At 43.4% G+C, this 27,423-nt stretch overlaps 1 protein-coding gene across 1 annotated transcript in view; it reads left to right on the top strand.

The window, feature by feature from the left end:
* Positions 1–27,423, top strand: part of CROCC2 (ciliary rootlet coiled-coil, rootletin family member 2) — a 324,826-nt gene that overhangs the window by 174,626 nt on the left and 122,777 nt on the right. Inside the window, exons 9-13 of the mRNA XM_075340867.1 lie at positions 922–1,134; positions 7,053–7,128; positions 16,746–16,835; positions 23,374–23,562; positions 25,338–25,528. Of these exons, the coding sequence (XP_075196982.1) occupies positions 922–1,134; positions 7,053–7,128; positions 16,746–16,835; positions 23,374–23,562; positions 25,338–25,528 (759 nt within the window). The remainder of the gene's footprint in view (positions 1–921; positions 1,135–7,052; positions 7,129–16,745; positions 16,836–23,373; positions 23,563–25,337; positions 25,529–27,423) is intronic.

Raw genomic sequence — 27,423 nt, 5'->3', positions numbered from 1 at the left:
TACTGATTGCTGAAAGCCCGCTTTCTGGCCAATCGTGATTCCAAGTATTGGGTTCTGTTGCTCCAACTTGAATGGAACAGGAGTGCATATGCTCAGCCTCATTGACATTGGACTGTGGGAGAAAGCTGAGCATAAAGGGGGCTTTACACGCAACGACATCGCTAACGAGATGTCGTTGGGGGTCACAGAATTCGTGACGCACATTTGGCCTCGTTAGCAACGTCGTTCCGTGTGACATCTACGAGCGACCGCTAACGATCAAAAATACTCACCTAATCGTTGATCGTTGACACGTCGTTCAAATCCCAAATATCGTTGATGGTGCAAGACGCAGGTTGTTTGTCGTTCCTGAGGCAGCACACATTGCTACATGTGACACCCCAGGAACGACAAACAACACCATACCTGCGTCCTCCGGAAACGAGGTGGGCGTGACTTTCATTCGACTATTCTCCGCCCCTCCGCTTCAATTGGACGCCTGCCGTGTGACGTCGCTGTGACGCCGCACGATCCGCCCCCTTAGAAAAGAGGCTGGTCGTCGGCCACAGCAACGTCGTTGGGCAGGTAAGTTCGTGTGACGGGTACTAGCGATATTGTGCGCCATTGGCAGCGATTTGCCTATGACACACAAACGACGGGGGTGAGTGCTTTCACGAGCGACATCGCAGCCTTAACAATCTGCTATCTCTGGGACTCCCATGGACAATGAATGGAGCGGAGGTTGAGCATGCACACAAGCATTACCATGTTCTCTGGCTCCAGAACCCCATTGTTAGGATCACTGTGGAACCCATTGGTCAGATCCCTAGTGATCAATAAGTTATCCTCTCAAATTGATAGGGCATATCCTCATATTTTGGGAATTCCATTTTAAAGTGTTTGTATAAATATTTTTTTCATATATTTGTTTGTAAATTTCAGGGGTCTTGCTGAAATGAAGACAGAAATCTCCCGTAGTTCACGCCGCATGCACACAGCCTGTCTGAACTTGGACTCGAACCTCCGCCTTTCCCAAAATGCTGCTGGAGCATCTCTTCATACTGCCCGCCTGGAGCAGCAGCTCCGAGATAAAGTGAGGCAAATGATTCAGCTGCAGAGCCAGTGGGATGCTGAGAAAGTGGAGCTGAACTCCAGGTAGTAGCACTCGGTACTAGACCAGACCTTCAGTATAATAATTCGAGACTCCTTGGTAATATGCAGGCTGTATTCTGTTTCTGGGACCGGCTCATAACACTCACAATATTCCTTGCATGTTCCAGTAGGGATCTGTGAGTTATATTCTCTGTTGATCCCCCAAATAAAGATAAAGGGATCTATTTACTAATCCTATGAAAATAAAATAAAAATCTCTCTCAAACACACACATTTCTTTATTTTGTTCAGATAAAGGGTGCTGAGTACACCTGAAACGCATTGATTACACTACTTATGTGTCCATTGTTTGCTATGTAATGCACTTTATCTGAACAAAATAAAGAAGAAATTTGTATGTTTGAGCCAGACTTATATTCTATTTTCTTTGGATATTACTGGCTATGACGAAGCTGTTGCCCAAGTTCCATACGGAACAATGATTGGCAATATGGGAATTGGATTTACAGTTTATTTTACTAATCCTATGTTATCCCTGACAGTTTTAAAGAAAACCTGTCACTCTATTCATTTTGCTCAAACCACAAGCAGCATGAATTGCATACATGCGGTCACGTGCCAACTATATGGCCGCGGCCTCCTTCAATGTAAGTGTACTGAGCGAGGCCAGATACGGTCTAGTTGGAATGTGGCTGTCAGTATATATGTCACGTACTTGCAGTCTCGTGACTGCCCACTCGTGGCCCTGGCACCAGAGAATCTGTATAGTGATCAGTTACCCCTAATGTGAGTATTCACAAGTCTGCAGTCACATAGAGCGACAACAGAGTTGTAGCTTACCTTTGAGAAATGTAACAAACAAAAAAGATTTGCAATTGCATATAATATGAACCTTTATTAGAATTAAAAACAAATTTATATAAAAACACATAAAAATGTCACTAATGAAATACTCCAAGGGGCGGATGGTAAGAATTGGGAACACCTAACAGACACCCTATTAAATATTGCAAAAATACAATAGACCAATGATACATTAAAAAAACCTATGTGCAAATTAAAAAACAAAACACAAATATATAGCCAAGGCATATAGTAATTGATAATAAAAATCATGTAATGAAAGTCCAAGAAAGATAGAGTCCATGGTTACCTACAATAGACCCTATGTTTTTGCTCATTTTCAACCTTTTAGACTATCCAGTACTTTGGGAGCGTCTTTTGTACTGGCTTTTTCTGGATTTTTTTTAAATGTTTATTTTTAATTTTATCAGCCTTGAATATGAAGCATAGACCACATGGAAATACACTAGTTTTAAGTTTTTCAGGGGCATAATAAACAGCATCAAATTTGTCCTGGTCTCATCATATGTGTTCTACAGCTGTGCTGAGAAACTACAATTTTTCCTCTCCCAGATGAAAAACTGTGTTTGTCCTGTGTTAAAAAACTGCCGGGAACTCTGTACCTGTCACCCAGCTCACCAAAGGAAAGGAACACTGAGTCTGAAAAATCCAAAATTTGACAAACAGTCTAAAGGGTGCTTTACGCGCTGAGACATCGCCACCGATATATCGTTGGGGTTATGTCGTTAGTGACGCACATCCGGCGCCGGTAGTGACATCGCAGCGTGTGACAATAAGGAGCGACGTTCAACGATCGCAAAATCATCCAAAAACGGTGATCGTTGACACGTCGCTCCTTTTCTTAATATCGTTGCGGCTGCAGGTACAATGTTGTTTGTCGTTCCTGCGGCATCACAGATCGCTATGTGTGACGCCGCAGGAACGACAAACATCTCCTTACCTGCGTCCACCAGCAATGCGTAGGAAGGAGGTGGGCGGGATGTTACGTCCCGCTCATCTCCGCCCCTCCGCTTCTATTGGACGGCCGCTTAGTGACGTCGCTGTTACGCCGAACGCACCTCCCCCATGAAGGAGGGATTGTTCGGCGATCACAGCGACGTCGCTGCACAGGTATGTGTGTGTGACGCTGCTGTAGCGATAATGTTCGCTACGGCAGTGATCACCAAATGTCACACATACGACAGGGGCGGGTGCTATCGCGCTCGACATCGCTAGCGATATCGCAGCGTGTAAAGCACCCTTAAGGGTATGTGCACACAACATCTTCTCAAGAAAGATTCCATCAGGAACTCATCTGAAAAAGCACTGCACGCCCACTGCTAGAAATTAACGGGAACCTGTCACCAGAATTGGGGCCTATAAGCTGCGGCCACCACCAGTGAGCTCTTATCTACAGCATTCTAACATGCTGTATATAAGAGCCCAGGCCTCTCTGTAAAACGTAAAAATCACTTTGTAATATTCACCTAAATGGTCAGTGCGGTGCAGACTGGTCAGATAGGTGTCTCTGTTCTCTGAGTCCGGCGCCTCCTCTTTCGGCCATCTTTGTCCTCCTTCTTCTGAAGCCTGGATGTATGATGCGTCCAGCGTCATGCACACAGGCTGGCATTGAGGTCCCGCGCATGCGCAATACAATACTTTGATCTGCTCTGCCCTGATGAACTGCAAAGATAGAGCTACACTATAAATGTGGATAGGAAAAATTTAAAGTGGAAATTATACCATTGTGTACATAAGGAAATTACCGGAAATGCCACAGCCCCATACATTGACTAGTGACTGTGAATGGTACTGCAAGCTCTCTCTCATTGACTTGTACAGAAGAGAGATTGACTACTCCTTGACCATTGCACAGTGTATGGCTCTATGGTACTTCAATCACACAATTGGAGGATATGTCATCAAGAAGTGCCTTTACTATGCTTGTAATCCAAGAATAATTGCCTCACTTTGACCTATATCTCTGTACTGCAGATTATTTTCAGTATTAAACATATTGTAAGGAATGGCTACTTGAGTACATGTGTGATCTATTGCGTGTGACAAAGTAAGCTGTAATCCTTAGTTAGCAGCCAGGGGATTATCCTGTGTAAGTAACAGCATTGATACTAACCTCCTGAACCCTACTGAGTGATGCAGACGTATACAGATGGGAACATGAAGGCTTTACACACGTCTCAGAAATGGGATAAATAGATCCCTTTGTGCCCTAATCATAGACTGCGCTCTGAATCCAAGAGATGGTATTATCGTCTGGTGATTCATTACTTTAGACTGTGATTTCCACGTCACCATCATTTGTTTAGCAAGTAAACCAAACGTCTTAATCAGAGGAGGTTAATGCCGTCTTAGGCATTTTATTTCACCGGATGCTTGAAATGAACAGAAAAAATGTAGACAATGTGTTGGCGTCTCACATTCCACAAATACTTCTATGTTAGAAACTAAATTTCTATATCCCCTGACACCTGCCACCTCTCCCTGTCCCCACAAGCCGTGGAAGCCGTGGAGTTATGAAAGTTATGCATGATGGTGAATGGAGGTCATAAGGGAACATATACAGTACATTGAGATTGATGCAAACCTTGGTTCACCCAGTACAAACAGTAAAAATATAAATATATTAAATAGCAGACTGGTGGTACACTTTAATGGATTTATTAAAGGGGTTGTCCCCTATTTTTTTTTTATTATTATTATTATTGCAACATTTATTCCATGGCTCTTTACACGTGAAAAAGATAAAAGGGCCATTTACACGCTGCGACATCACTAACGATATATCGTCGGGGTCACGGTGTTTGTGACGCACATACGGCGTCGTTAGCGACATCGCAGCGTGTGACAGGCTGGAGCGACCTTAAATGATCGCAAAAGAGGCAAAAATCGTTTGTCTGAGAGAGGTTTATTTATGAAAAATCGTTGTCTGGTCAGTAGCGATGTTGTTCCTCGTTCCTGCGGCATCACACATCGCTGTGTGTGACACCTCCGAAGCGACGAACATCTCCTTACCTCCTTCCACCAGCAATGAGGAAGGAAGGAGGTGGGCGGCATGTTCCAGCCGCTCATCTCCGCCCCTCCTCTGCTATTAAACGCCTGCCGTGTGACGTCGCTGTGACTCCGCATGAACCGCCGCCTTAGAAAGGAGGCGGTTCTCCGGCAACAGCGACGTCGCAGGGAAGGTAAGTCCGTGTGACGGGTGTTAGCGATATTGTGCACCACGAGCAGCGATGTGCCCGTGACGCACAACCGACGGGGGCGGGTACGCTCGCTAGCGATATCGGTACCGATATCGCAGCGTGTAAAGTACCCTTTATACATAATAAAAACTAGTACAATAATCATGAACAATACAAGGCACAGACAGGTACAGGAGGAGAGCGGACCCTGCCCACGAGGGCTCACAGTCTACAGGGGCTGGGTGAGGATACAGTAGCTGAGGGTAGAGCTGGTTGCGCAGTTGTGTAGTGGACTGAGGGTTATTGTAGATTGTAGGCTTGTTGGAAGAAATGGATCTTCAGGTTCCTTTTGAAGGTTTCCACTGTAGACAAGAGACGGATATGTTGGGCTAGAGAGTTCCAGAGTATGGGGGCTGCACAAGAGAAATCTTGTATGCAATTGTGGGCAGAGGAGATAAGATGGGAGGTGAGATGGAGATCTTATGAGGATCAGAGGTTGAGTGCAGGTAAGTACCGGGAGTGTAGGTCACAGACGTATGTAGGAGACAGGTTGTGGATGGCTTTGTATGTAATGGATAGAGTTTTGAACTGAAGTGTTTGGGAAATGGGAAGCCAGTGAAGGGATTAGCAGAGAGAGAGGCTGGGGAATAATGAGGGGAGAGGTGCATTAGTTGGGCAGCAGAGTTTAGGATAGATTGGTGGGGTGCAAGAATGTTAGTAGGGAGACCACAGAGCAGGAAGTTGCAGTAGTCAGGGCAGGAGATGATGAGGGCATGCACTAGTGTTTTTTGCCTAATATTGGGTTACAGAAAATATTTTTGAGTTGGAGTCAGCAGGAGGTGGAAATGGCTTGGATATGTGGATGAAGTAAGAGCAGAGTCAAGGGTTGGTTACCTTGAGGCAGCAAGCTTGCGGGACTGGAGAGAGTGAGTAGCCATTGACTATGATGGATAGGTCAGTTGGGTGGGGATGAGTGAGATGGGGGAAAGATAATGAATTCTGTTTTATCCACATTAAGTTTTAGAAATCATGCAGAGAAAAAGTGTAAAATAGAAAAAATCTGAGGCTAACCTCATTCCAGAGATGTTCGTGCTGGGTCTCATGTGAAATTGTTAAATCACACGAGCTCTGTAGCCAATCAGCAGCTCATAAGCGACTGCTGATTGGCTGTAAGGTTCAAGTGACATCGTTTGGTGCTGAAGGTATATTTTGTGACATTGAGGACTCAGTCCTTTCCTCGAGCACAATACTTGCACTATGGCGGCTTTTTTCTGTATTAAACACTGTATCATACCCCCACAGTGAATTCCACCACCACCCCCGCCCCCCAATTCACGGGCCCTATAGCAACCGCGTGGTCTGCCACCATTGGTGGTACGCAACTGCATCCAATCAGTTTGAGTGGGCATGGTTGGACTACACGGCAGCAGGTTTATTAATGATAATCTCCTCCTGAGAATACAGTGACTGTATAAAAAATGACACTAAGCAGCCCAGTAAGTGACATATCACTGGAATCAGGATCTCTGCCCCTACATCATGCTGCACTCAGATTAGGTAGCAAAAACCTGGTGACAGATTCCCTTTAAGCAGATGACGGATGATCATTAGTTAGAAATGGTTTCTCATAGACTTTAGTGTTAAAAAAGGAAGTGTCTGTTCCATCTTCTATCTTTATTTTTTATTAATAGATAAAAGTAACATTGAAAAGTTGATGGAACAGATGAAAATTGGTAACATTTTAGGAAAAATAAAACACATTCAATTGAATGGGTCCTGTAATTGACCGTTTTATTTCCTCCTCAAACAAGTCATGAAACGGAATTGAAAACTGAAATGTGAACACGACCTTATACAGCTAACACTAGATATACAGCGCAATGAGAAATAAATGCATTTCATGTTGTTTCCTGGCAGAATCAAGGAGCTGTCTACCAAAGTTGACAAATTGAAAGAAGAGAACAGTAAGATGGAGAAGGAAAAGCAAAGACTAGTAAGTTATTTGGATCAATGAGTTTTGACATTTAACACATATTTTTATTTCTGGATTCACACAGTTTTCAATCTTTTCTGTTCAGCTGAGGATCTAGACAAAAAAAACAATGCAATGTAATATACAGTATATTCTACTATATTGATACTGGTAAACTTTTTGGGCCATATTTATTAAGAGCAGCGTTGTTCACATGTATGCTGCAGACACTCCAGATTCATAAAAAGATGCATGCCTCTTCATGAACCATGAGAATCTGAAAAGTGGCGTGACCCTCCATGTGTTATACCAGAAATCTCACTCCAGTCAGGTACAGGAGTGAGAATTTTGGCATAGGGAATGCCACAGCTCATTATGAATTAGACTGTAGCACAGAGAAAGATAACTACATTTTCTGAAGCTAACAACAGTCACCAATCAGTAGGAAGTGTACAGGCCTTTGCTTGGAATGACTTCAGCACATCTGCGGCCACAGGACATCACTAGTCTCTCACATTGCTCTGTTGTGATTTTGGTCCACTCTTCTTCGAGTCTCTTCCAAAGTTCTTTCACTTTTGTAGGTTTCTTGGCCATAACTTTGTTACCAAGGATTTTCCAGATGTTCTCTATTGGGTTTAGATCAGGACTCTGGGTAACTGCTTTACCCGTTTTGTTGTGTGACAGGGGGCATTGACCTGCATGAAAATTGCTGGCTGATTGAGTGATGAGCGCAAGGAAGGAACCACGTGTTGTTGAAGAAGGCTCTGATACACACTTGCATTCTCTCTGCCATGTAGCAGTATGAGAGGTCCAACTCCTGCTAACATTCCCCAAACCATGACACTTCCTCCACCACCTATCACTGACTTCTTAACACACTTTGGGTTTAGTTGTTCCCCAGTTTGTCGATGAACATAATGTTTCCCATAAGACCCAAATAAATTAAACTTACTTTCATCACTAAAATGAACTGCGGACCACTAGTCCTCTGTCCACACAACATGCTCCTCACCAGCGTCTAGCCTTTAGATTCTTTCTGCTAATGAGAGATTTGGTCACTGCAGAGTGGGCTTTCAGTTCATATGCTCTTAAACGTTTTGACACTGTATGACGAGGCAGATCCTTACCCTGTTCAATGCTGTACTGGCAAGCAATTCCAGCTGCAGTGTTGAAACGATTACCCATGGAGATTCTTCACATTATCCTGACCTTTCTTGTATTTGTCTTTTGAGGGCGACCAGCCTTCTTGGGGAACATGAAAAAGTTTGTGATGTTGTAAAGATACAATATTCTCGAAATCACAGACTTGGAACGACCAACTTCTCTTGCTATGGCTGATAGGGTCACGCCTTTGCCTTCATATGGACATAGGGTTTCAGTCACATTGGAACGGTACACCAGTTTTACAAAGTCAGTGCAAACTGGAAAGTTAGGCTGCCAGTTAAATAGGGTTTGTCAGATAATTAAAGGGAACCTGTCACCACTTTTTTGGACTATAAGCTGCAGCCACCACCACCGGGCTCTTATATACAGCATTCTACTGTAACATGCTGTATATAAGAGCCCAGGCCGCTGTGACAACATAAAAACACTTTATAATACTTACCTAACGGTCGCTTTGCGGTGGAATAGGGCCTAATGGGCATCTCCGTTCTCCGGTGCCGGTGCCGCCTCTTTCGGCCATCTTTGTTCTCCTTCTTCTCCAGCCGCGGTGCAAGACGGGTCCGACGTCATCCACACTCACCGGCATTCCGGTCCTGAGCAGGGCAGATCAAACTATTGTAGTGCGCCTGCGCAGGACCGGAGAGTGTGTATGACGTAGCCGTGTCCGCACACAGGCTTCAGAAAGAGAACGAAGATGGCTGAAAGAGGAGGCGCCCGCACTGCACAACGGAGACGCCCATTAGGCCCTATTCCACTGCAGATCGACCGTCAGGTAAGTACTATAAAATGTTTTTTATGTTGTCACAGCGGCCTGGGCTCTTATATACAGCATTTTAGAATGCTGTATATAAGAGCCCAGTGGTGGTGGCCGCAGCTTATACACCAAAAAAGTGGTGACAGGTTCCCTTTAAGAAAATTAGCACCAGGTGCCAGATTAACAACAATACTTTGCAGGTATCTGAACGTTTTAAAGTGATAAAGAACTCAGGCAGCGATCGAAACGTGTTGTGACATTGGGCTCCTTGACCTTATCCACTTTTTGATGTTCATATTTTATATTGATTCTTGAAATAAAGCTTGAATATTTTATTATATTCCGGAAGCTGGATCCTGCTCCTTTGTCTTCGTACCTCCTGCACTTTCCGAGTGTTTAATCCATGCATGCTGGACCTCGCCACAGTTGAGCTAGATTATTCTTCTTTTACTCCATCTGAAAGTGTTCTCTAGTTTTGTTCTTTTTCATTTATCTCATTTACAATTTTATTATGTGCTTTTGACTCAATTCAATTTACGAAATAAGCTTAAAATATTCCTAGTGTACTCATGTTAGGATATTAGCACATAGGACTACACAATGACATTAACATTTAGGCAATTGTGGGTTGTTCTCTAATTTTGATTTCTATTGTACATATCAAAAACCTGCAGATTCCCTTTACCCATTTTTTAATTTCTTAAGCACCAACAGAACATTTAACAAGGGTTACTGTCATGAAACAAAACCTTTAAAAATTATTCCTATGAAATGTCCATATGTTCCTTTTCTTTGCCTTTTGTGCAGCTGCTCCCTACACTCAGCAGTCAGAGGGTTAAGCACAAAAGTATTTAATATACAGAACTTTTTACTATGTACCAGACCATTAACTTTCACCGGTCAGATGCTTGCAGGTGTGCTCAGGACCCCTCACGGAGGGATCAGCTTATCCATAATGCAGTACTTCACACACGCTCTAATGATGCAGCAAGCAGAAGATGGATTCACTGTGAGCCCTGCGTACGATCCTCAGAGAACCTCATTTTTCACAGAGCGATTACTTTTTTTGACTGACACTTTCCAACATCACTCTCCGGGGATTTTCTGTTAACACTGTCACTTGCAGACACTTAATAAAAAGGTCATAAATCTAAGGCAGTGAGTGAAACGAGGTTTTCTGTGTAACATTAAGTCACTCAGAGCTGGCATTTTTTTTTCCAGATGAAGTTCTACATTGTGACTTATTAGAATCTAACACTGGAGATTCATTTTTCCAGCCAAACTAAAACAAAAATACAAAAATAAATAAGTGTATAAATTATATCTTTATAATTCATAAAACAAAAAACACTCTCTAGTAAATTAATCCTAATACTATGGATAATACAAAACAAAAAAAAAATGAAAAGGATATTTCTCAGATTTCTTCTATATAAATGGAAATTTGGACTAAAGCTGTTACCTTTGTAAGTTGGAAAGTTAAAGGGGTATTGCCCTCTTAAAGATGCTATCCCAATATGTAGTAAATCTAATAATAATAATAGCAAATACCTCCAATTAGAAATGTAGTATAGTTCTCCTGATTCACAATGTCACTTACCTCATGTTCAGGGCATTGCAGGACCTTAGGTATCCATGGTTATGATCACAAGTAACTAACTAAGGCTACTTTCACACATCCGGTTTGAGCAGTGCGGCTCAATCCGTCTGTGAAACCTATGCAACGGATGCGGTGAAAACACCGCATCCTTTGAATATCTTTTTACATGCGGCCGGTCCGTTTTTTTCCGGTTGCGGCACGCTACTGAGCATGTGCAGTAGAAGAAACCGCATGCGGCGACCGGATGCAGTTTCTTCCGCATCGCGCCGCATCCGGCATCCATAGGCATGCATTGAAAAATGCGCCTCAGCGGCCGGATGCGGCGCGATGCGTTTTTTTTGCCGGAGCAAAAAACGTTGCAGGCAACTTTCCATCCGGCCGCGGCATCGGCTAAATCGGATAAAATAAATAATAATAAAATAATAAAAATAAAACCGGACCGAACGCAGGCCCATGCGGCACAATACGGCACTAATGTAAGTCTATGCAAAAAAAACCCCAACCGGCGGCAAAAAAAAACGGTTGCGGTTTTTCTGCAGAGCGCCGTATTGTGCCGCAGAGCAAAAACCGGATGTGTGAAAGTAGCCTAACTGTGACTATATGCGTGGTAGTAACCATGGATACCTAAGCTGTAATGCCCTGCACATGAGTTAAGAGAAATGGCTATATCAGGAGAACTTTACTACACTTCTATTTGGACGTATATGCAAATATTATTATTACACCTACTACATAGTGGGATAGGATCTTATAGATAGGAATAACTCTTTAAAGCAATACCTAGCACTTAGTGCTATTGTTCCCAAAAATTAATTAAAGAAAATATTTTCACCTTATATTCTTCACATGGCTGGGGTCTTACCATCCCCAGTTTCCTCTTACCAGTGAAATAATTAAGGTAGTTTCACGTATATATTCTATCCGTCTTTGCCTTTTTTTGAGACTAAACCATGTACCCATTTTAGTTTGTGGGCCTTTTCACATGTCCAGTTTTATTACTTACCCATAGGCCTAAAACAAAACAGAGATGTCCAGGTCTGGACCAGTTTGCAAACGAAACTCCCCCTCAAGTGTATAAGTGAATGAGTCCGTGAAAGAAGTAGACAGCACATGGATGGCATTTCTGTTGCAGCCTAGTGTTGTCCTTTTATTTTAATACTGGGAAAATTTTGGAAATTATTTTGTACACAAGAAAAACTGATGACACACAAATGATATAAACTGGCACGTTAACCAAAAAATGTGTGCAAGTTGGACCCAGCATACTGATGGAAATGTGTCCATATATTGAATCTGAGAAAAAAAACCTGACTCGTGAATTCCCCCTAAGAATTCATTCCAACATCCGGTTTTGTTTTTCACATATGAACAAAAGAGTCAACTGGTTTCGAGTTGAGTTTCATCAGATTTTAATTAGTTTTTTCCGAGTTTCATCAGTTTTTGGATGAGAAGCAAAAAAAAAGTTTCTCCACTTTCTCCTATCAAGCAGTCCAAGAAAAACAGACCGCACACGGAGGACATCTCAATACTGTCCGATTGTTTTCACGTATTGTATCCATAGACTTATATTTCTAATTTTGATACGACACTCGGGTTAATAGAGTACATCTCCGAGATTTTGCGTGGATCACTCAGATGGCAAAAAAAACCCAGACTCATGAACATACATGAAGTACATGTGCTATATGTGAAAAACACAACACAAAAAAACAGAGCTCTTACTCCAAGAAGTTTGGAAGCTTGTGGTATCTTCCTGCTAATGGCTATTTCTCACGAACAGAGGAACACTCTGCTTGGCCAAGTGCTTGTGTCCACCCTGAAAATGCTTCTGCCAATCAACTCTGACAGCAGCTTATCCCCGAGGAGGATGAAAGGATTGTCTGTTAGAATTGCAGCAAGGGACCTCCATACCTATTAGACTGTAGGCCGATTTCAGAGCGTTTGGCCAACTTGAATCTAATGTTCATGGGGCTCTTACAATTTTTAGACATTGGGCAACAGGTTTGGGCATTCTTATATATAAATGTATACTAACCTCCTGCAATGACACCATTCCAGTGATGTAGGTATTGCTGTTCCCGATGGGTGGCAACTGCACTCAATCAGTGGCCACTGATCACCCTCAGCCTTTATTATTGACATATTGATTAGCAGCCTCACAACAATGTCACGTCACCTGCTGCAGAGAACAGCAGCAACATTGCAGGTAAGTATATTGTTTTAGATTTTATAGGGCTCTGAATTGTTTAATAGTGGAAATCCCCTTTAAACTATCGCAGTTGACATGTCTATATGCACCATTAGTAAGGGAATGTATACATGCAAATGAAGATGAAATCAGTTTTCCTAAATCTTTAATTTAATCATGAAGAAAGCTGCAGAGGTGGAGAAATCTTGAAAAGAAGCTGATTCTCCTCCGCAATATTTTTGTTATTGGGCAGTAAAGGGGCACACATGACTGTATATTTGAAATGCATGGATTAATTGTCCACTATTTGACATCCCATTATTAATTTTCCCAAGGTATTGGGGCCATTAATAAGGGTCCCAGGATGCATAAGTTAAAAAAAATAAAAAATGTTTTCATATATACTGTATGTATGTATGTATGTATATATATATATATATATATATATATATATATATATATATAAAATGTATGTGTGTGTGTATATATATATATATATATATATATATATATATATATATATATATATATATATATATATATACTGTACTACCTGACTTCGCCCGGGTTAATAACTGCTGTTAAAATAGAATGTATTAATAAAAATGTATTCTGCACACAATAAATACAAAACAAATAGATATACATGTAATTATTAAAAGGCAAAAAGTAAGCTAATAGAAGCATTTCCATTTCAACACCAAAGATATTCCACACAGATTTAACTAAATTGGCCAAGTAATGTGCTCCTTCTGTTTCTTTCCAGATCTGTCTCTTTCCCCGGCTGTCTCTGTCTGTCTCTTTCCAGGTCTGTCTCTTTCCAGGTCTGTCTCTTTCCAGATCTGTCTCTTTCCAGATCTGTCTCTTTCCAGGTCTGTCTCTTTCCAGGTCTGTCTCTTTCCAGATCTGTCTCTTTCCAGATCTGTCTCTTTCCAGATCTGCCTCTTTCCAGATCTGCCTCTTTCCAGATCTGCCTCTTTCCAGATCTGCCTCTTTCCAGGTCTGCCTCTTTCCAGGTCTGCCTCTTTCCAGGTCTGCCTCTTTCCTCGTCTGCCTGTCTCTGTCTCTTTCTTTGTCTGTCTCTATCTCTCTGTTTCTTTCCCCATCTGTCTCTTTTCAGGTCTGTCTCTTTCCCAGGTCTTTCTCTTTCCCAGGTCTTTCTCTTTCCCAGGTCTGTCTCTTTTCCAGGTCTGTCTCCCCATCTCTTTGTCTGTGTCTTTTCCTGTCTGTCTCTTTCCCTGTCTGCCTGTCTTTGTCTGTCTCTATTTCTCTGTCTCTATCAAGGTCTGTGTCTTTCCCCATCTATCTTTGTCTGTCTCTCTGGCTGTCTCCTCCTTCACTGTCTGCTTTTCTCTGTCCCTGTCTCTTTCCAGGTCTGTCTCTTTCCAGGTCTGTCTCTTTCCAGGTCTGTCTCTTTCCAGGTCTGTCTCTTTCCAGGTCTGTCTCTTTCCAGGTCTGTCTCTGTCTGTCTCTTTCCCTGTCTGTCTCTCTCTGTCTGTCTCTCTCTGTCTCCCCACCGACATCTTATTGCCTCACATATAAGCTTGTTATACTATGAATGTCTTTTGTTCCTATAGCAACCACTCCCAGCTCCTACTAATAACCTGTAGTTCCAGGCTCCATTTACTTTAATAAAGGCATGTTTTTTGGAGAGTAACTGTAAAGTGCGGGGTTAAATTTTCCTGTCAAAACATAGTCTACGACGTTCCCTGGGTCACATGAGGTGTCTGTGCAAAATTTTGTGATTGTAAATGCGACGATGCGGATACACTTTTTGTTTCACTTTTTCCCCATTATCTATATAGGGGCAAAATTGATTGGTAAATTGGAACGTGCGGGGTTAAAATTTCACCTCACAACATAGCCTATGACGCTCTCGGGGTCATCTCGGGGTCTGTGAGTGTGCAAAATTTTGTGGCTATAGCTGCGACGGTGCAGATGCCAATCCCGGACATACTCACACACGTACACACATACATACACACATTCAGCTTTATATATTAGATATATTTATTTACAGTAGTTTCCGACCTAGCGCTGCTCATCACCACAAAAGTCTCATGACATAATTCCATGATACCACTACAACCTTCACAGCTTTAACCGGGTGGAAGATCATCGTTTCTTCAGCTTGTATAGAATGTGAAGGCTGCAGCCAGTCAGCAGTCACTGATTGACTGCAGCAGTCACATGACAATATTTATGCTCAGAGATCAGCAGCGAAAAAAGCGCTCAAACTAAAGAAGCAGCACCCGTGTGGTAGGTCCGTGTAGATTTTTTTTAAATGTATCCAAGACACCTGGGCCATTAATTTGGACTATTTCTGTCCACTGGATGTATTAGCCTTTTCTTTACACTTTTGAATCTTGTTTGGGGTTTCCATAACAAAAGCATCCAAATGTATGAACTCTCAATGAAAGAGCGGGTCAGACTGCACATTTTTATAGTGAGAGATGTTCATTAATTAGAAGATGCAATAATGCAGAAAGCCACAGCTTGTACCGATTCTTAGTGCAGAGCCACACGGCCTCTGTGTTCCCTACAACATGAAATAAAAAATAAAATGAAAAACTGACCAGCACATCCAAGCAACGGAACTGAATTTTGGATCTGCATTACTGCTATTGGCGGTAATAATAGCAATAATGCCGTTCCAAACTTCTTATAGTCAATGTTGACATTTTAGCATTTCAGAGTGCAGTTGTATGTTTTTAGCAGTATATTGCATTTTCAGTTTCCACCTGTTCACATTTTTCTGTTTGGATGTGCTGGTCAGTTCTTTATTTCATATTGTAGATCATTCCTTTCTGACTGAGCACTCCTCCCACCAGCTTCAGGCGGTTTCCAATTTAAGTAGGTTCCTGCTTACCCATAAAATTGCAGGCTTTAAGCCCGGAGAGAATCAAATTAGGTTAGGGATCCAATAAATAAATATGCTTTGTTACTGGATGTTTGGCTTTCATAAATTGGCCATTTTGTGCGCTAAGTATCTAGTTTTAATTGCATTTATGCAGTTCCAAAATTCTTATATTTAATGTTTGCATACCTTAGCATTTCAGAGTGCAGCTGTATATTTTTAGCAGCCTCTGTGCACTGCCATACTAGCTTCATAAAACTATTATAGGCCCCCTTCATTCACACCTCCGTGAAAATCCCGCACGTTTTTTACAGACGTGTCAAAGGTGCGTATCGTCCTCCGTGTGCCGTTTTTATGGCACAACGTGTGTTCTCCGTGTGTTATCTGTGATAACACACGGAGAACCGGAACTTTCTGCTCACCTGTCCCTGGCGTTGCTGTCCGTGGTGCTGATCTTTGGTCTCCGGTCCTGCCGACTCCCCGCTGCTGCTGCTTCCGGCCCGCAGTGGAGTGAATATTCAATAAGCATAATGAGCGGGGTCGGAAGCAAGTGACAGCAGCAGCAAAGACAGCAGTGCTGGAGAAGGTGAGTATAGAATTTTTTTTTTACAAACACGTGTGTTTTCTCTGGTGCGTGTCACACGGATCACATCCGTGCGGGCCGTGTGACACCTGTGATGCTGGAGAAAAACGGACATGTCTACGTGTGGAGCACACGTATACTCCACACGTACACACGATCCATAGCAAAACACGCACGTGTGCGCGGACCCATTGATTTTAATGGGTCTACATGTGCCCGTGTCTCCAGCACGTGAGGAAACGGACCAAACACGTACCGGAGACACAGACATGTGAAGGAGGCCTTAGACTGAATCTGGCTGGCAAAAACCCTGTACACTTCCAATTGAAAACTGAGATACAATGGAGGACCCTCAACCTGCTATAGCAGCCCTAATAAGGTTTTGTACAAAAACTGCGCTAAAGTATGGCCCCATGATTAGGGTTAGACTATGAGTAGTACTAGAAAATCATACCATATATTCAGAAGTGATCTATGTCCCATTTATTTCAGGAAAACACTGGCTGTAACACCTGGCAGGAGCTGGAAGGTGTCAGAGAGGAATGCGAATCACTGCAGCAAATCTTAAATACCATTACTCAGGTATGTAGCATTATAATGAATAATGTTCAAGAAGCATTATACATAAAGAGTTTATCAAATAAGTCTTAAAGAGCATCTCCCCCTCTGCTGACATGTCTTTTTAACTAAATAAATTAATTTTCTATAAAATAACCATTCTCGAGCACCATTTCATAGAACTCGTTATACCATTCCTATTTAATTCTTCCTGATAATATGTAAATAAAGGGACAACCTGGGAAATTCTAGCACCCTTTTCACTTGCCCCTGCACACTTTCGCAATGATTGGACAATGTAAGAGGGTTTAGGGTCAGAAGCCAAATGCTTTATAGACCCTGATTTCAGCAGTATTTCACTAACTGGATGTTATGCGGGAGGACGATTAGAGCCGAGAAGAAGGGAAGCTCTAATGTCTCCCTAGGTCCTCTGGGTAGGTGGTAAAGCCATAGATGGACAATCGGCCGGACGGCACAGCTTCAAAGAAACAAGAAAAATAGAAAACACAATCGGCGGTGTTAGATGGGCACACGCCGAGAGCAGGACCTCTCCTGTTAGCAGCACAGAGAGTCCTGAGTGTGACTGTCCGTACACATATGGAACACATAACTGTGCTGCTACGGAAGGATTGGAGTGGTAAAGCAGAAGTGGAGTGACTGACCCTCACTGTACCTCACCACAAATCTTGGCGTGACTGGTAACGCCGCTTAACCCTGCCTACCGCTTCCAGATATCAATGGCGCTAAGCTGCGACTAGCTGCACTGCTATGTATCATGCCACCAAGCTTATGTGACGCATGTGCAGCTATGTGCATCATCCAGGATCTTTTAAAGACTAAGCCCTGACACAAGCCAAGCACCAGATGGCAATGGTGCCGGCAGCGGCCAATGTGGGACCGCCACATCACTAATGACGTCATTGACGACCAATCAGGGGCCGCTGCATCACCAATGACGTCACCAATGGCCAATTAGCGGCCAATGCATCACCGGTGATGTCAGAGACAGCCAATCAGTGGCCGCCGCATCACTGGTGACGTCACGTGCATTCGCAGTAGCAGTAATCCCGCATTTAGAGCCAGGAGAGGCAGCGGGAACCCGCGCATGCGCGGTAGGGCAAAACAGGGGCTTAGTCTCCGAACACACAAAGACCCTGGACACCTGACGCCTAGCAGCCAGGCACCTGGAGCGGCGGATTAGTGGCGCAGGAGAGCCAGCCGGCTCCACAGCAGGGGATGAAGACGGATCGGGGCGGTTCAAGGCTAGAGAGAACCCCATACCGTAACACTGGGCTGCTTAGTGTTTCAATAAAATCAGTGTTTTATCAACAGGAGATTATCACTAGAGGACTAGTTGTCTCGTGACCTGTAGTCATCCTGCTGTTTTGTGTAACCCCCATCCCCAACACTGATTAGCAGGTTTCTGCCCATGCACACTGCACACAGAAAGCTGCCAATTAGTGGTGTGGGCAGGGTTATACAGAGGTCAATATTCAGAGAACTAGAACTGGTAATTCTGCAGCAGAGAAATCTGTGATTTTATCAACACTGCATCAAGCAGCCCCATAATTAACACATTGCGGGAATCATGGTCTATGCATCTACATCATGTTGCTTTCAGATTATTAACTTGGTGTTAGAGTCCCTTTAAAGTGTTATTCTCGTTTTCTATGATCAGGAGTGCATCACTCTCCTGCTGTCCGCCTCCCTTTTTGCCGGGGGCGGTGCGCTCCTGAATGCTGACAGTTCAGACCAGCGACATGCAGAGTCTCCAGTCAGAACTGAGCGCTGTCTAATGCTGCAAACAGATGCAGCTTTGCATCTGAAGGGGAATTGTGCAGGGGAACTGGGGCTGTCTGGATTTAGTGATCTGGCCTCCTTCAGAGAGGCGCTTACAAGCTCTATTCCTGCCTGCCTTCCCTAGAAGACCAGTGATCGCTGATAAGACTGCAGAGGTGGCCAGTAAATTAGGCCAACAGTAAATTACCTTCTTGATCTAAGGAAAACAATACAGGGAAGAGTGTTACCATTTGGGAACTCATATATATTGTACTGTGCAAGCACCACTATAGGGCTTTCCATCCCATCCCTATATCAGGGTCAGGGAGAGAGAGAGCCGACGTGGAACGGGGGCGCCCGGTAACTTATGGTGTCATACCCTCCGTTGTTAGGTAGGGATATACTACCCTTATAGGGCTATATTAGTTTCCCTTTCCTAAAGTGGGTGTGTATATGAAACTCCTTGGTTATTTACAAGGATAACGTGATCCATTCTCATTTATATGGGTACATTTTAATGAATATTAATAAAAATTGCACATTTTAAAATAGGGTTGAGATTACGTTAGTCCCTTTTTGAGCACTCTACCCATCTATTTAACTCTGTTAGTTCTAACAGTAAATTATGGAATAAAAAGTTCCTACGTTCTTGAGGACAGAGAGGATATTTAATAAAAGCTGCCTGTGTTTACAATTATGAGAAAACCCATTTAAATTAAAATCCCACCTTGGCCATTCATGTCTGGACACAGGAGTCCAGGACTCTGGAAACAGCTGAGTTGGCTGCATGTCTCGTCTTAGGCTGCTTTTACACTTCAGTTTTTTGCCATCAGGCATAATCCGGCAAAAACTAAAAAAAAACGGATCCGGCGTTTGTTGCCGCCAGATCCATTTTTTTTTGTTTTTTCCCCCATAGACTTTCAATAGCGCCGGATTGTTCTGGATGGCCTTGCGTTTCCGGCGGCCGGATGAAACCTTGAAGTGAATGTTTTTGTGTCCGGCAAAAAAACGGATCGCGCCGTACGGCGTGTTTTATAATGGAAGCCTATGGACGCCGGAGCCGGCAAAAAAATTTGTTTTTTTGAGCTAGCATGCTCAGTATCACACCGATCTGTCAAAAAACTGAAGGAACTAATGGAAAAAACTGATGCAACTGATCCGGTTTTTTCGCCGGATCTGTCGCATCAGTTTTTTCGCAAGATCGTGCCTGATGCCAAAAAACTGATGTGTGAAAGGGAAAGCAGCCTTAGGCTATATGCCCACGCTGCGGAAAATGCACGGATTTTGCCACGGATTTCTCGCGGAAAAGCCGCGGATTTTCCAGAAATCTGCAACACAGCTACTCCCCAGCCATTTCTATGGCATTTGGGAAATGCTGTGCCCACGCTGCGGATTTTTCCGCAGCGGAAATCGTGCGGATTTTCGTGCGGAAAAATCTGCAGCATGTCAATTATTGTTGCGCATTTTGCCTATTCAATTGAATTTAAAAAAAACGCAAAATCCGCAACAAAATCCGCGTCAAATCCGCACCTATGAAAAGGTGCGGATTCCGGGGGAAAGCTGCGGATTTTGATGCAGAAAAATCCGCAGATACAGAGTCCCGTGGGCACATAGCCTTACAGAAGAAGTAAATAAGGTTTTTGGAAATAGCATTGAGGAAATGATCTACTCATCTTTCTGTAGCCCTGAGCAAATGTTGTAAGCACAGATAATCCCATCCCATATATAAGTGGCTGTGATGTGAATACTCTATTAAGGCATACAATATAAAAAGTTATTTCATTACTTTGTGTAGCCTTTCTTCTAGAGAAGGATCTCGTCAGGTTATGAGGACACAGGTGAACATCTTGTTACAACACAGATAACTATAAGGAGCTGTATAATTGTACGTGCAGGTGACGCCTTTTTCTCCCAGTTCCGCTCCAAAAACTGCCCTAAAAAGCTCTCACTAAACACTCAAAAAGAATGAATATATTATATATGTGCTACCGGCAATGTGTAAAAGCAGGCATTCTATAGAATAACTAGGCAATGTATATAATGCCGGAAATTGGTCGTCAAAGTATGAAATACATCAGCTATTCATACATTTGCTAGTCATTCTATAGAATACCTAAATGACAAACAGGCGGAGTGTAGACTACTACAGGGGTGGTCCGTCCAAAAGTAGGGGGACAGAGCAGGCAGCAGCAGATATGTGAAACTGTCTCAGTTGCCCTTAGCATTAGCAACCAATCAGATTCCAACTTTCATTTTCCAAAGAGTCATATGAGGGATGAAAAGTGGAATCTGATTGGTTGCTAAGGGCAACTGAGCCAGTTTCACACATCTGCTGCCTGTCCACCTACTACTTTTGGATGGATCACCCTGTGTGCTATCTGGAATGTAGTAGTGTGCTTGCTGTGCCGTAGCAGCAGTCTTCCATTTTACTGTTTTGGATGAATTGCTGTGCCGTAGCAGCAGACTTCTATTTACTGTTTTGGGTAAATTGCTGTGCCGTAGCAGCAGATTTCCATTTTACTGTTTTGGGTGAATTGCTGTGCCGTAGCAGCAGTCTTCCATTTTACTGTTTTGGGTGAATTGCTGTGCCGTAGCAGCAGACTTCTATTTACTGTTTTGGGTGAATTGCTGTGCCGTAGCTGCAGATTTCCATTTTACTGTTTTGGGTGAATTGCTGTGCCGTAGCAGCAGACTTCTATTTACTGTTTTGGGTGAATTGCTGTGCCGTAGCTGCAGATTTCCATTTTACTGTTTTGGGTGAATTGCTGTGCCGTAGCAGCAGACTTCTCTTTACTGTTTTGGGTGAATTGCTGTGCCGTAGCAGCAGATTTCCATTTTACTGTTTTGGGTGAATTGCTGTGCCGTAGCAGCAGACTTCTATTTACTGTTTTGGGTGAATTGCTGTGCCGTAGCAGCAGACTTCTATTTACTGTTTTGGGTGAATTGCTGTGCCGTAGCTGCAGATTTCCATTTTACGGTTTTGGGTGAATTGCTGTGCCGTAGCAGCAGATTTCCATTTTACTGTTTTGGGTGAATTGCTGTGCCGTAGCAGCAGACTTCTCTTTACTGTTTTGGGTGAATTGCTGTGCCGTAGCAGCAGACTTCTCTTTACTGTTTTGGGTGAATTGCTGTGCCGTAGCAGCAGACTTCTCTTTACTGTTTTGGGTGAATTGCTGTGCCGTAGCAGCAGATTTCCATTTTACTGTTTTGGGTGAATTGCTGTGCCGTAGCAGCAGATTTCCATTTTACTGTTTTGGGTGAATTGCTGTGCCGTAGCAGCAGTCTTCCATTTACTGTTTTGGGTGAATTGCTGTGCCGTAGTAGCAGACTTCCATTTGACTGTGTTGGGTGAACTGCCGCTCCACAAGATGTCCCATATTGTGTTGTGTGAAGGTCTAAGATGGAAGAAGAGAGAAACGTACGAGCAAGAATCACGATATTCTGACATGCTACAACAGTCGACAAAGAACTGACTGACATGCGAGCCAATGCTATATATATATATATCAGGGCCATGGTGTTGTTCACTATTAGGCTGGATTCACACAATGTTATGGCATCGATGCGAGTGCATCGGATGTGATATGCTAATGACCCTCGTCTCCCGATGTGCTGCGAGCATGAGCCGAGTGTCATGCCACTTTGCTCCGATTCTGCGATCAGATCAAAGCTGCAGAAGAGGAGGGAGCTGCGGAAGTGAGGGAGGGATTAATCTCTCTATCTCCTCCATTGTCAACTGATGCGATTATCACACTGCACTCTGATGTCATCTGAGTGCAGTCCGATGTTTCACTCGCACCCATAGACTTGTTTGGATGTGAGTGACACGTCTCTCGCTGACGATCGCAACATGCTGCAACATTTCTCTGATCCAGAATCTGGATGAGAAAAAAGCTCACCATCTGCTCTCCCTCATTGAATAACATTTGTCCGAGTGCAATGTGAGATTTACTCACATTGCACTCATCCGCTTCATATGATCGTGTGAGCATACCCTTTAAGGGAATCTGTCACCAGGTTTTTGCTATTTGAGAGCAGCATAATGTAGAGACAGAGACCCTGATTCCAGGCATGTGTCACTTACTGAGCTGTTTGCTGTCATTTTGATAAAATCAATGTTTTTTCTGCTGCAAATCTAGCAGTTATACAGGGCTCTTGAATATGCTGGACTACCTGGCAGCAGGCCAAGTAGTCCTCTAATGATAATCTCCTGCTGATTAAACAGTGATTTCCAGTAAGTGAAACACCACTGGAATCTGGATCTCTGCTCTGCTCTTATTAGGCGGCAAAAACCTGGTGACAGATGCCATTTAAGCAAATCATGAAGTCCCATCAGTAGATATTTATATGTTACAGGTTAGAAGGACCTGAGCAGATTTATACATGGTTCTCTATCCTGATCTATGATGCTGATAGTTTGGGTCAGTAGACTTGCAGGAGTTTATTGATATCTGTCGAGCTTGGTCCCTGGTTGCATTTTGAGCTCCGTTAATTATTACTTGAAAATTATCCAGCTACATTTATGCAGCCTTCAATATTAAACTTAAAGCTACTGCCATATTTGTGAGACCAAAAAAGATGAAATTTGTTCTGATCATGTGCTCCAGGTACACAGGAGCTTAAAGCCCATTAATTACCAGTGAAAGACAAAAAAATCAGTGTTTATACACTCACCTCAGTGCACTTATTCACTTATTACTATGGTATTTCGAAACACATCACATCCGCAAGATGTGGACCCAGCTATACTTGTTATTGTATTTGTATGTTTCTTTTTTTTCAGGTGTGTCAGGCCGATACTCGAGCTGGTACCACGAATGCTGAAGAAGACGGATCAGCAGCTGATGAATTAAGACGTTCTGTATCTCCATCCAGCAGACGATCTCCAGCTCGTATGCGCTCACCTTATAGACAAGACACAGCCCTTAAGGCAGTACAGAATGCTTTACAGAGGCGCCAGGAGAGAGAAAAAGTAAGGAGGATCAGATAGAAATGTATATAAAGAGATATGTCAAAGAGCCATAAATGTGCCCTCTTATCAGGCCATGTACCCTATGCATCTGTCTTCCATCCATTAATATCTAATCAAGCAAATATACGTCGGCAAACCTAGGCATAAAAAGAACATGATACATGAGCAAAGCACCATAAAGTGAAAAAATTATATCGACCATATAATCACTGCAGGTACAATTCTTGGTGGTTTGAGCATCTAGAGGTTGCAGAGAATGAAACAGTTAAAACCTCCCAAATACTCATTTGGGAAAAATATGGCTTGGAAAAGACGAGGCTGGATCAAGCAAACAGAAACATGACAGTAAGGGTACGCTCACACGAGCGTGAAAATCGGACGAGTGCAATGCGAGAAATTCTCGCATTGCACTCTGACCAATGTTAGGCAATGAGGTTGAGCTGTTGGTCAGCTTTTCTCGCATCCAGATTCTGGATGCGAGAAAAGCGGCAGCATGCTGCGATTGTCTGTGAGAGCCGTATCCCTCGCACCCATTCAAGTGAATAGATGCGAGAGATACATCGGACTGCACTCGGATGTTATCCCAGTGCAGTGCGATCTACGCACAGGCTGACAGTGGAGGAGATGGGAGAATTAACCCCTCCCTCTCCTCCGCAGCGCCTGTACTCAGCCTCACAGCTGTGACCCGATCGCAAGATCGGATTACAGTCGCATGACACCCGGCTCACGCTCGCAGCAGAGCCTGAGCCGGGGGACATTAGCATATCGCATCCGATGCTCTCGCATCAGATGCCATACGCTCGTGTGAGTCCAGCCTAACCTAAACTATGCAAAGGAACCAGAAAACCAACATAGTAGTCACTGCACTGCTGAGAAGTTTTGAATGCCAATGCATTGGAATAAGATGAAAGGCGTTTATTTCTCAACGCGTTTCAAAGTGGTCACAATTCTTCTTCAGGAGAACGTCGACTTGGTGGTTCTCCTGAGGAAGAAGTGTGACCACTTTGAAACATGTTGAGAAATAAACCAGTGCATTGGATCTTCAAAACTTCTCAGCAGCGCAGTGACTACCACACCGGTTTTCTGGTTTCTCTGTATCATCACTAGCCCTAGGGCTTTTGGTTCATGCAGCAGCTGATTACACGCTCTAATTTTGAGTATGACAAAACCCAGCAAGATGAGCACATTTTTACACAAATATCTATACATGTCCATCAGATAAGACTTTATTTGTGCTATTATGCCCCATAGTATTCTACTAGTAACCTAAACTAAACACTACCAGTCAGAAGAAAATACGCTTCAAGTATATCATCCTTATGTGTCAGCTAAGAACAGGAATCTGACCTGGGCGCAAGCTCTAAAAATGGGACAGATGACTTATTTTCTGCTTCACCACGTAGATAGTAAGGTCGGAATTCGGCATAAACCCCACAAATGCTTCTTATATAAATGATTCTGGAGAGAGAATTAGACCGTCAAAAGGTGCCCATGGAGGTCAAAAAGCATATTGCCAGTTATCACAATGTCCTCTTCAGTACAGAATGAAAAATGTTATCAATTCTCCATCTTTCCAGCTATCTCTATGCCACATATACTATAGATCTATATGTTTTATTCATTAGTATGTGTTCACATCATTATGATTTTTTTATTTTTTTTTTATAAAAATAGTTTTTTAGACATTCCTAGCTTAGGACCACATGGTTGTGGCTACCCACAAGCTGTCAGTGTGTCCATATAAATAGCTATTTACTACATTTTCTCTTGTGCAGGAGCTGCTCTCTGAATTGGCGAGCGCCGTACAATCTGTGGAGGACACCAAGAGGCAACTTCTGGAGAATCTGGAAGACTCAGAGAGAAGAAGGCATGAGTTAAAGAGGGAGAAAGATGAGATCAGCAATCTACTGGAGGGCATAAAACTAGAATCTCAGAGGTGTCAGACCAGTCTGGAATCGCTAAGCAGGTACATTGGTTTGGTTGATGACTTTTCATGCTTGCTGTTCATCCTTGAAGAAGACTTTTATTTTACCTAATTGTACCATAATTTTATTGAGTAAACTTTCTCCTTGTGGAGAGCATGAAGTTGGCATATGGGTTATGCATAGGACATACAATGATCCTCTGAGAATTTTAATATGCAAATTGCCTCTTCAGAGAGGAAGAGGAAAAGAACTTCAGTGCCGCCTATTGATAGTAGCAATCCTAAAGTCAATATTGACCCTTTAAAGGGCCTTGCCATATGACTCCATTTACAAACACTTGTTTTGGGGTATTTGCCCCTCATCTATGCAAAGCAGGAGAACTAGTTTGGCTGGATTAGAGGTCTTTAAGGCTATGTGCGCACGTAGCGTTCTGCCCTGCAGAAATTTCTGCAGCGATTTGAACAGCACACGTGCGCTTCAAATCGCTGCAGAGAGAGTCCGTTATGAAAAAAAAAAAGCTGATTCCATGCGCTCTGAGTGCAGCCCCTCCCATAGACAGAGCAGGAGCTGCATGCAGAGCGCAGGAAAGAAGTGACATGTCACTTCTTAGAATGCGCGCTTCGGGCAGCAGCCGAAGCGCTGCGCTCTAAGGCTATGTGCCCACGCTGCGGAAAATGTGCGGAATTTGCCGTGGATTTTTCGCGGAAATTCCGCGGATTTTTCAAAAATCTGCAGCACAGCTACTCCCCAGCTATTTCTATGGCATTTGGGAACTGCTGTGCCCATGCTGCGGATTTTTCCACAGCGGAAATAATGCGGATTTCCCTGCGGATCAGCAGCATGTCAATTATTCCTGTGGATTTCTCCGCAGGGTCCCATATACTTACCTGCCTTGATAGCAGACACCCGAGTCACTTTCTCCGTCCGGTGTACAGCAGCGCGGTGGATCCAGGTGCAGGAAGGAAGAGGTGGGCGAGGCCTGCACGAGCTCCGGTCTTGTGACAGCCGGAGCTAGTTCAGGCCCGCCCACCTTCTCCTGCAGACGCTGACAGAGTAACCCGGCCGCCGGGAAGTGAGGTGCTGTGTGATGGAGGTGAGTATGAACTCCCGATCACTGCAGCACTTGTTCTGCATTGAGGATGCAGTGCCGAAGCCATGGTACTGTATCCTCAATGCAGAATGCCTGCACCATATCCGCAGGACATTCCGCAATAAAACCGCAGCATGTAAACAGACAAAGCTGTGCTGCGGTTTTCTGGGAGCTCCTGCGGAATGTCCTGCGGATATATCCGCAGGACACTGTCCCCATGGACACATAGCCTAAGATGCCACGTGCGCACGTCTCCTGCATAATCTTCATAGATTATGCTGGGGACGCAGGACGCCTGAGGTTACGCTGCGGTGCAGATCGCAGCGTAACTGCATGCAAATACGCAACGTGCGCACATAGCCTAATAGGTGGTCTAAGGAATACAGTTTGAATTTATGGATACTTCCAAGTTGGCATTGGGAAACTTATAGGCCATGCAATGTTATCATAAGACATGTGGCAATGTCCTTTAAAGGGGTGTTTTTTTTTTTATTGTTTTATTGAAGATTATAAAAAACGGATTTTTGTGTACTCACCGTAAAATCGTTTTCTCTTAGCCATCATTGGGGGACACAGGACCATGGGTGTTATGCTGCCTATCCATAGGAGGACACTAAGTAGATGCAAAAGCATAGCTCCTCCTCTGCAGTATACACCCCCTGGCCGGGCCAGGCAAGCTCAGTTTTAGTACACAAGCAGTAGGAGAAAAAAAACAGTAAAAACTTACCTCAACAGAGGAACATGAGAAAAAAAAATCATAACCAAATAAGGTACTGAGAGAACCAAGGCCCAACAGGGCAACAGGGTGGGTGCTGTGTCCCCCAATGATGGCTAAGAGAAAACGAT

The sequence above is a fragment of the Anomaloglossus baeobatrachus genome, chromosome 3 (genome assembly GCF_048569485.1).
Source record: "Anomaloglossus baeobatrachus isolate aAnoBae1 chromosome 3, aAnoBae1.hap1, whole genome shotgun sequence".
In the NCBI taxonomy this organism is placed as follows: domain Eukaryota; kingdom Metazoa; phylum Chordata; class Amphibia; order Anura; family Aromobatidae; genus Anomaloglossus; species Anomaloglossus baeobatrachus.
The sequence above is the reverse complement of the archived record's forward strand: the minus strand, read 5'-3'. Positions and strand labels throughout refer to the sequence as shown.